This window comes from Bactrocera latifrons, unplaced genomic scaffold (assembly GCF_001853355.1).
Source record: "Bactrocera latifrons isolate USDA-ARS-PBARC rearing strain unplaced genomic scaffold, ASM185335v1 scaffold_44, whole genome shotgun sequence".
NCBI lineage: Eukaryota > Metazoa > Arthropoda > Insecta > Diptera > Tephritidae > Bactrocera > Bactrocera latifrons.
In genome coordinates, this window is record NW_017537090.1 from 1,314,933 (window position 1) to 1,325,966 (window position 11,034).

Genomic DNA, 11,034 nt, shown 5'->3' on the forward strand with positions numbered 1-11,034 from the left:
ATGAAGCCACGAAATACGTGTGCCAAGTTTCATCATGATATCTCAATTTTTACTCAAGTTACAGCTTGCACGGACGGACGGACAGACGGACGGACAGACAGACAGACATCCGGATTTCAACTTTACTCGTCACCCTGATCACTTTGGTATATATAACTATATATCTGACTCTATTAGTTTTAGGACTTACAAACAACCGTTATGTGAACAAAACTATAATACTCTCTTTAGCAACTTTGTTGCGAGAGTATAAAAATAGAGAGTTTCTGCCGAGCGTATTGTGTGCAAGATTAAAGCCCACCGTCAACAAGCTGACTGGACTTTACAAGTGTGGCTTTTGACCTGGTAAATCTACTATCGAACAGATTTTTACCATGCGCTAAATTTGGGAAAAAACTCGCGAGAAGAGAATCGATACACACCATTTCTTCGTCAATTCCAAACCTCTTTAATCTGAATTTAGTATATCCGCAAAGCTAATACGGGTGTGTAAACTCACGTAGGAAATCAGAATCGTTAGGAATCAGAAACGTGTGCGATACCAAACAATGTTTCAGACAAGGCGACTCCCTTTCGATCGACTTCTTCAGACTCCTCTTGGAGAAAATCGAATGAACGAAAAATCTCCAGCTCTGAGAGTATTCGATGCAGTACCCAGCGGGGGATGCAGAGAAAGAGGAAGACTTCCACTACGTTGGAAGGACCAGGTGGAGAAGACCTGACTATACTTGGACCCTCTATTTGGAAAAATAACGTAAATCAGATCAGTGGTCACCGCATTTTTATTTATTAATTATATACCTTAAATAAGTTAAATACAAAATAACAATTTACACATATTTACAATACATACTCGTATAAAAATGAAAAACTTGTATGGGGCACATCTAGTGTGAATTTCAATAAAATTCTTCATATGTTAAAAAAGTTCGTTTATATTTTAATAGGTTAGGCTTTGAAGGTATAAAACGACATACCACCATTTTAAGTCGGTAGCTCGAAAGTTTGCGAGTTATAGCCTACGAGAGACAAATATTCTGACCATTAGCATTTTTCATCGTGTTCTGTGCATAGTTCTCCATACAATGACCTTCCTATTGTTTTTTGATATGATCAAAAATTGCATTTTGGCTCGCCAAAAAAGGTTACCACCATTTTTGATCTATTAAATTTTTTAGAATTTTTGATATTCTTCTCGTCCATAGATCGTCGTGCGGACAATATCGTCTAGTAGAGAATTTTTTAGGTTCAGAGTTCGTTAGTAATTAGAAATGTATTTAAGTGTTTTGTTCAACATTTTCACTGTATATAATTACTTAAATTTATCACTCGTAATAGTTTAAAAAAATTTCATTCCAAAAAGTCTTCTTGACTTTCGTTGTCACACTAGGTGTGCCCTTTAATATTACGAACAATGAAAGCGAACACGTTTAAATTTAAAAATGTGTAATTTCAGAAAAACGTTTTTGAAAGCAACGGCATAACAAAGGAAGGAAACAAAAGTCAAAATTGCACTCTTACCATTTCGTAACTGTTTATTGCAGTGTTGCATTCTACAGGATGTGGAGCGTAGGCATTGTGTAACTAATTGTTTCTGTTACTGATTAAATTTAGTTTTCTGATTTGGCAATTATTTTTGTTGTTTTGTTTTTCCCCGATTTATAAACATTCAATCAATTTTTGGTGACTTGTTTTTTGTGTTGTAGGAATTGTGGAATTTGAACTGTTTTTAATAATAAGTAGTGTGATTATTGTTGTTGTTATGAGTGAATTCTAGAGTACAATACAGATGAAGTTGCAGCAGCGAAATAAAAATTCTGTTGCAGCAAGTAAACATATTCTGTTGCAAAAACTAAGTTTGTTTTTACACACGCATTTATATTTGTAGCATACTTAGTTTAAACGTTGTTATTGTATTTAGGTTTTTGTCTTTACTTTTTACAGTTCATTTATTTAGCACTTTTTATTTAGTTAACAAGAGTTGTTGTTGTGTTTTATTTTTAATAACAAGCATTTTACTTTCAGTGTGTTGAATTTAAATGATTCGCATTCACTTAGTGCGTGTCCAAATGTAAGGCGTGGTGTCTAAGCTTTGGTAATGCGACACCGATATTGAGGCTAAAGGAGTGTCGGTAAAATAGCGGTACAAGTGGCAAATGAGCGACCAAGCAGGGGAGCAGACGTAAACGATTAGAGCGACAGAGCGAGTGTGAGGTTAGGCAGTGTTGGAAAGTGAGCAATAGAGTGAGAGCGTGATAGAGTTAGTGTTTTAGTAGGGAAAGAGGGAAAGAGAGAAAGATTAGTTAGTTATTAGTGATTAGTTTGTGGCAGTAAGCACAGAATTTCATTTGTTAAGGGTTTGAAAATCAGTAAAAAGCATTTATAAAAGAAAATTGCATAGAGTGCAACAATTAAGAGTATTAAGAAGAAAATAAAGAGAGAAAGAAATATTAGAAAATATTATGTGTTCATTATTTACTATTTAAAGTGAGCTATTGTGTTGCATAAACATTTTGCTTTTCAATATAAAATAATAATAATTAGTTTTGAAAATACTTCTCATTCTTTATCTCATCTTTTTACCCTTAAGAGAATTGAGAGCGTGAGAAAATTAATGGTTGTGCTTTAAATATGGGTTTTACAGGAAATAATAATTTGATTTAATTTAATTTAACTAAATTTAATCTATTCAGCAAGTTATTCAATTGTCGTTTGTGATATATGTCTTCGATACGAAAGTTTGGAACGTAAGAACTCACGCACTCAATTCCCTTACTGTATCTTGTTTATCAGCTTTTTTAATCAGACATTAGTCTGTCATAGTGTAAATTTTTTCTATAAATATTCCACATGCACTCTCTTTACATGGTGACTACTAAGCTGCTACTTACGTCTTGATCCCGGTCGCTTTTGTTGTTCCGTGCCCAAACTCATTGCGCGTCCGAGTTCTCCGCGCACTTGTTTCAATGACTTCAATATTTCATCTGGATCGCGACGCGCCACCGACGAACGCCGTCTGCCAACATAATACGAAGCTGGTGGCGGTTGCATAGCATCCTCTTCGCGTATCTTGTCGGGATCTTGAAATGAGGAGCGACGCGAACCGGGTAAAGAACGTGAAAAATCTTTACCCAATTGATATACTTCGACCTCGAGCGTCTCCGACTGCGAGGAACCACGCCGTGAGCCAGCCACCCAGGCGTGATCGGGATGTAGCAGTGAGGTACAATCGCCGATCGAATCGACATCGTCCGATATCGAACGTTGCATATTGTAATCGCGTCTTAGTAGACGTGTTACATCGCCGCCCGGACAGCCGGCGGCAATGGAGCCGCGCGGTGAGACGCTCGGCGATTTTGACATGCTGATGCCGCGCAGCCCCTTCGGATCCTCCAGTCGACACCATATGGCACGATCATCGAGAAAGGCCTGCTGCAGTTCAACACTGCATTCGCCCAGAAATATGGACTCGGTGTGGGGTACAAGATCCCACAACTGTATGTCAATGTAGCGATCCATGAGGCTGTCGGCATTTATGTGTTGAAAGGTGAGCGTTGCATTCCAAATGGGATTCTGTGTGGGATGACTAACTTCGGTCTGTTGCACGCTGCCATCGCCGCTGCGTGGAAGTAAAGGGTATAAGTAATTTAGTATTTACTAGGCCATAATTTTTAGTATTGGTGAGTTTTGCGATTTAGTGAGTATGTGAATGTATTATGTAAGTAATATGAATCTGCCATAAGTTCTGTTACAAGCTCAGACCGCTATACAAATGGAACTATAATACAATTTTTAATAAGTGCATTTTTTATAATAATAGCTGTAGTACAATGGATTAAAATTTAGACTTTCAGAACGTCAATCGTCTGCATTTATATTGCTATTAACCCCCATTTCACAGAATGTCAAACTAGTGTTATGTGCCGAATTCGGTATGAATAAGTTGAGTAGGTTCTGAGATATGAAATTTCACTAAAAGGCGTCGGAACTACACCCACAGCCCAATTTTGACACCTCCCTCACCATTGATGGTATGTGATGCTTCTGACGTGTTTCTTTTAATTAATGTGTTATAGTAGTTTTAGTAATTTTTAATAAGACAGTTAAAAGGTGAGTGGGTGGGGTTAATATTCGATTTCAGCGGCTTTCACATTATGGTTTCAATCTATGTCTGTTTCTTGCCTAGGCTTGTCATTTTATAAGTACTCGATTAATGGTATTTTGTGGGCGTGGCAGTGGTTCTATTTCGCCCATCTACATTACCAACCAAATGTCAAGGAACATTAAAGGTCAATTCAAATTGTAGATGGGCGTAACCGGACTACTGCCATGCCCACAAAACTCGGCATAAAGGATTATAATAGCAAGGGACACTAGTGGGCTAAAAAATTTGAAAAAGTGGGTTTCGATCGCCTTCTAATAAGTTTAGTGCACATATCTCTTGGATCACTAAAGCCACAATAGCCAAATTCGCTCAGGATAATTCCTATAACAACTATTACCAAAAGCGTGAAACTGGATGGAACCAGATAATAACTTCACCCGCTCTCCATATAACGGTATATGCGTACAGTTGAATTTCCCTAATTCCAACTCTTGAATTGCCCATAGAAGTAAAATCCCATACCGGTTTGCACCTTAAGGTATTTCCCTGGTGGCTTTGATTATTGCAAGTTCCAAGGGTACAAAATGTTCCGTTGCACCCGAACTTGGCTCTTCCTTATCATCATTATTCAATGAAAATTTCTTCCTAACGAGTATTGTTATCAGATCTGATAACAGCAAATATTTGCTTGAGGAAAGATCTGGAGAATGCGGTGTGTGCGGAGGCATTCCGAAGCTCAATTCATGGAGGTTTGCCATCGGACATTCACTGACGTGTGACACGGTGCATTGGCTTGGTGAAACAGCGCTTTCTTTTTCTTCAAATGCGGCCGTTTTTTAAGACGTTCGTCCTTCAAACGGTTCAATTACGCTATGTAGTCGCTGTTGATGGTCCTTTCTTTTTCATGGTGGTAAAAAAAATTATTCCATGAGTATTTCAAAATATAGATGGTTCATCGTAGATGATTGTCGATTGGACCTCGGGGTGAAATGAACCAATTTTCATCCATTTTTACATATCAGCAACTTCACTTTATGATCATCCAGAATAATTTTGTGGACTTTTTTTAATAAATATATTTATATAATATAATATAGTARTAATTTCCAGATACAACCTTGAAAACTTGCGCACTCGCTAGGCTAAGTGTGCTGTTTTTCTCTAAATTGTGTTTTGAAAGATTTCTCGAGAACTACTCAACTGATCATTATGAAAATTTACATAGGGCTTTGAGATACAATTTTTAAAGACTTGGACGAAGTATTAGACTTTATGAAAATAACGGCACTTTTTGGCGCGATTGGTTCTCGCTGTGTGCATTGTAAGCTTTTTAGCAGAATTTTAGGCAAAAATAATGTTCACTCAACATTTATACGTTCGTTATAAAGTTTGATTCTGTAGCATGGCTTAATGAGTAAAACGACATGTCACGGCGATATTTTTAATGACTATAAAATAGCATAATAACAAAAAATCGTCTGCTTCGAATGAAAATTTAACTATAAACGACACTATTTTAATGCCTACTTCCCATTTGTATATACATTAAAAGATTTTAGTTAGTAAAATGAGTAAATTAGTATGTGATATGAGCTTTTGTTTCAAAACAAAGTTGTGACCAACAAATTTTATAAAATATCAAAAAAACTACAAAATTTTAGTAAATTTGTAAATAAAATTTTTTTCTCGACTCTTACCATTTGGGTAAAATGCGCACCTTCGCATATGCCTCGGGCAGATTACCATGTCCGTAGGCTTCATCGCGCAGAGCCAGATCATCGGCGGCCATTAGTGAGACAACCAGCTCATTGCGATCGGCATTATACCAAACTTGCAGCTGTGCGCGCCCACTTACTTGCTTCTCGCGTGCAATTTGCTCCTAAATCATGAATTGTGTTGTTAGGAAGGAAGAGGGCAAAAATAAACAATTTAGTATCAAGTTAATATAAATATAAAAAATAACTGTATTGTTTATATATTTAGTATAAGACACGTTGGGTTTAATTTTAGGCGTATTTACAAAATGCTTTTGATTAAAATATTTTTCGTTGCAGTTAAATGAGGAACAAGAGCATTAGGGCTGTTATGCTCCTATATAATATAATCACTAGTTAATTATACATACATTATTCCACGGTATTTATATGAAATATGCTGTTTTGGAAATTACAAAATTATTTGTGTGTGTTTTACTGTTAGGTAGAAGGTTTCATTGTGGTTAAGTTCATTATTAAATATGGGTTAGGCATTTCTTAACGGTATATAAGGGCCGCTGTGTTATAGTTGGTGTATGTATGTTCATCTCAACATAACGAAAATTAACACAAATTGGCAAATAAGTGATACAAATTAAATCAGAGCGTACGAAATGAGGAGTTTGAGAAATGAAAAATAATATTTAATTTATTTGAGTTAAATACATCAAGTTGCTGGTTTTATATGCAATTACGGTAGTCACAAAAATGAATGTGCGAATCATAAATTACAGATACTAATAAAAACTTTGGTAAATTGTATAAACGGCTTAGCAAGTATATTTACAAACTACTATGAGCAAAATGGTGAGACTTCGCTCATAATTTTAAAAATCTCACTGAAAGTCATAAAAACCTTTGTACTTTCCGAAAGTAATCGGTTTTTTGCAAATAGCAGTTTAAGTTTCCGTTTTTTTTTTCCAAAAAAGGATCAAAAGCAAATACGCTCTTTATTTTCAATATGAACCGTCCCTTAATACTATTTCTTTTCCGTGTGTGTTTAATACGGATTTTTTTGATATGTTACTTAAAGTAAGTGAATCCACAAATTTCCAAAAGTGATATTCTAATACAAAATTGTTCACTCCACCAAAAAGATTTTGATAAGTTTTCCCATACAACGATGCCTTTAGGAGTTATACATCAAATGAGCTGTGCATGCATTCAAGTGATTTATACCACACTCTGTGTTACTCATACGACATGGTGTACTGTATGATTCAGTGCAATTGCTGCTTAACTTTAACTGCGCATAACTTTTAAAATACTATTCTTATGAAAAAAATTATTAAGCTATTTTTTTAGAGCGGAAAATTTTGTACAAAAGTCTCACTTTCTGAAAGTTGCATTGGTTTTGCAGACAAAAAACTTATTGCAAAAGATCAAAAAATGTTTAGGCGTGGCTGAATTTGACAAAATGTGAAATAAAATGCCAAGTTGAATATCGAATAAATTAGTGAAAATAAGTCAATGAAAGGGTCTTTCGTTAAGATCAATGAAAGCTAATTTTAAATACACTTATTAAAATTATACGGGATTCAGGCATACATACGGATGCACTCATATTAATTTATATAGAGAGCTGAAAATAAGAAACCACTAAACAACATTTGAGCAATTAATAGAGAGTTTATTTCGATGGCTGCTAATTTTCGGTTGTATGATTAATGAATACTAGATGTTTTGTAGTCCGTTGCAAAAAATACAGGTACCTTCTGATTAGTTAAGAAAAATCGGTGTAAAGTATTTCAACACAAATAAATAAAATTAATTTTAAACATATTAGGTCTAGCCGCCAAGAGATGGCGTTGCTTGATTATTCCATTACTTCAATATTCCAAACATGTGTTTGGAAAGCTGCTGTGTTGTGTATCTTTTTTCAGCATTTGACATTAATTTGAAGTGTAAACAATAAATTGTATACCCTGAACACGCCTAAGCTTTCAGTGAAATTTTGCACACGCTCGCTTCTTGCCAAGGAGCTGCGTATTTGTCGTCGTAACCAACGTTAGCGGACAACTCTAACATTTAGCTGACGTATAAACTGACCGATCCAACTCAAGTCCTTCTACATATATAAAAGTTTTTGATTTGAAAAGGTAGCATCACGAAGTTTAATATATCAGAAATCGTCATGTAAACAATCAGCATTAAGGGAATCTGTGTAGGGTGTTATAGCTTCGCTGCAATCGAAGTTAACGTTTTTTTGTTTCCTCTCAAATATGTCAAATTTCTAGCATGAAAAAAGATTTTTGTGGCAGCTTTTCTTCACTAATTTAATATGATGAAAACATAACCGCATGTCATAACATTTCGTGGAAGTTTATGTTGAAACCCCTTCAGCTGACGAATGTGCCAAAAGTGGTTTAGACGACTTCAAAGTGGATATTTTGGCTGAGAAGACGAAAACCGTCATGGTTGGCCAAAAAATTTGAAGACGAGGAAGCTCAATTAAGGCATCGATCGTCTCAGTGTGACCCTCTGAAAAATCACTGATTTTCGCGATTTTGTCTAAGGTTGAAACTCACTAATCGGGCTAATACTTTTTTTTAAATAAATAAATTCTTGACAGATACAAACTAATTTTTTTTGTTTCTTTATTGTGTATATAATAGTTAAATAAAAGATCCTGTAAGATGTTCACGATTGCGGTCGCAATTTGGGTCCAAACCAAAAATTTCATAAAGATTATTAATCTGTGTTAAAGTCGCTATCACGCTATGGAACCTTTTCTTGTTTTTTTTTTAAATTTTTTGAAAAAAGAAATATATGCTTACATAGCCGGAAGCGAATGACGTAAAACAAGGTCCTGCAAATTGGAACTAGATTCTGAAAAAAGCGCGTTTAAAAATTGGAGTCGCTATGTTCCTCACTTCGCTTTCTACAAGAAGTACTGTGGCAACCATACTAATTTGAATTTCGATTTCAAAATTTGAGAAAATGTTTATTATAGTGTATACTATCAAATCGATTTCTCGAAAATTTTACACTGAGACGATCCATTTAATAATACTGAAGACTTTGACAAACATAATAAGTGCTCGCAGAATATATGAGAGTCACTCGAACGGTCATTTAAAAATATTCAAAAACAGCCATATATATTGTTAAGCAAGGAAATTAACCAGGAAACGTTGAAAGACGATTGTGTATATGAGCGCTTCAAAGGAAGTAGTTTTTGCATAGGAATTTGACTTCTTCCTCTTTATTGGAGTGCTCACTGGTTATGCGGTTATAGCCGAGAATATGATTTTGACTGGTTACGAAAAAAGGATGAAAAGGGCAAGCTGCATTATTAGCCATGTTATTAGCTGCTAAAAATGGATGAAACTCTCAATAGAGAACCCTAGCGACAATTACTCATGAAATTAAAGAGAGCGATCGCTAAAAAACATTCGGAATTTGAGATGAGGCAATACATTTTCATCATGATAACACATTGCAGGACCGTTTAAAAACTGTTGGGAAAACAGCGGTTGCCAACTTTTATGCATCCGCCTTATAGCACAAAACTGCATGTAGCATGGCCTCACTTGAATGTGGTTCACATCCGCAGCGAGTTTCAAAAATTGGCTTTATAACTCTTGCGCGTCAAGCCGGTGCAGTTCTATGGAGATGGAATCCAAAAATTGCCAGAAAAATGAACAATAAAAAAAAAATTGAACACGATTTCCTTTAAAACCGTTAAATTTATGAAAACAAAACCCGACGAATATAGTTTTAGACTATATTAAATTTATGTATCCACTATTTAGAAGTGTGAATGAATGATTTAGCATATTTTTGTTGCATAAAGTCTTGTCTACGATTTTACCGTAAAAAACCTTGATTTGTAATTTTTCAGGTAATTTTTGTAACTTTAAATAAACACTCGAATACTATTTTTAATATTATAATATACAATGGCTTACGGCTAACAAGGTTTTGTGCTGAATTTTGCAAGATTACATCAGCTATTCATATATACATAACTTAACTACACCAATATTGCCAACTAAAACTGCCGTCCAAATAATACAAAATGCACACTCACGCGCACACTAAAGTGGCATTGAGAGGCAACCAATAAACATACTACCAATCCAAACGCACGCACTAGCCAAACCCTACAATTCGTGCTCGCCTTTAGCCATATTTATTTCGGCTTTGAATATAACATATGCCGTTATTTGAAAATAGGATATAGACTAAGCTCCACGCGCTACTAGTACATAATAAATGTACATAGGCAGTGCATATATTGTATTGTGACTATAAGCAAAATACTGGATCAAGTTGCTTGTTGTCTGCTCAAATGCCCGGCAGCCATATTCAGCACAATAACGGGCTTATTTGAATGTAATACTAAGCGCTCTTTGCAGTTTATTGTCTTGCCTGGCGTCTGTTTTGTTGTTTTCTGCTCTGCCACTACTTTGATATCGGTTCATCTGCCATTCGAATGCTTATATTACTGAAACTTTTGGGTGCCTTCGCCTAAATGTAGGCAATGATTATTCCATTTGATATTTATAATACCCATCTCGATTATAGGATGTTGATAGTAGTTGGTTGCTGGCATTGTCCTTACAACGGCAGTAATATATATGGCTAGTGCCTTTGGTATAAACATAAGTTTTTTCGTGGACGCTAACTTGGTGAGTGCTTGTGTGGGCACATACCAACTCGTTTGTGCACAATAAGTTTTGGCTCGCTATTTTGCGATATTGTACTGTTGTCATATTGCCAACTGCCACTCGTCTATCAATAATAAATAAATTCGTTCTACGTGTTATTGTGTTGACAGACAAGCCATGGACATGATATTATCGCAATTCTGCAGCTGTTTACACTGAAGGTCAAGTGAGCTCTTTAATGGATTGTATATTACTTGTTTTCTCTTTCATTTGGACGATATTGAGTGTTGAGGCGTTTAGAGTATTCATGAGAGGGTTTTAGATAATATTTATCGTTCTCGCGTGGGTTGGCTGCTTGACTTTTACAAAAGCTGCAGCAGACGAGAGGAGTGTGTAGTTACTTTGAAAAAATATAAAGTCTAGTCAGATAGCGGTATTTATGCAGTTGTCATATTTTATTATTTATATTCTATAATCTATAATCTATAATCCATAATCTATAATCTATAATCAATAATAATCTCAAGAAGCTACAGGTTACTCAGCTCACTCATTGGGACGG

General features: G+C 35.4%; 1 protein-coding gene across 1 annotated transcript in view; it reads right to left on the bottom strand.

Moving 5' to 3' along the window:
- The window catches only part of LOC108972912 (regulating synaptic membrane exocytosis protein 1), a 164,699-nt gene that overhangs the window by 35,102 nt on the left and 118,563 nt on the right, over positions 1-11,034 (bottom strand). The window contains exons 12-13 of the mRNA XM_018939805.1: positions 5,803-5,984; positions 2,892-3,619 (exon numbers count right to left, since the gene is read on the bottom strand). Of these exons, the coding sequence (XP_018795350.1) occupies positions 2,892-3,619; positions 5,803-5,984 (910 nt within the window). The remainder of the gene's footprint in view (positions 1-2,891; positions 3,620-5,802; positions 5,985-11,034) is intronic.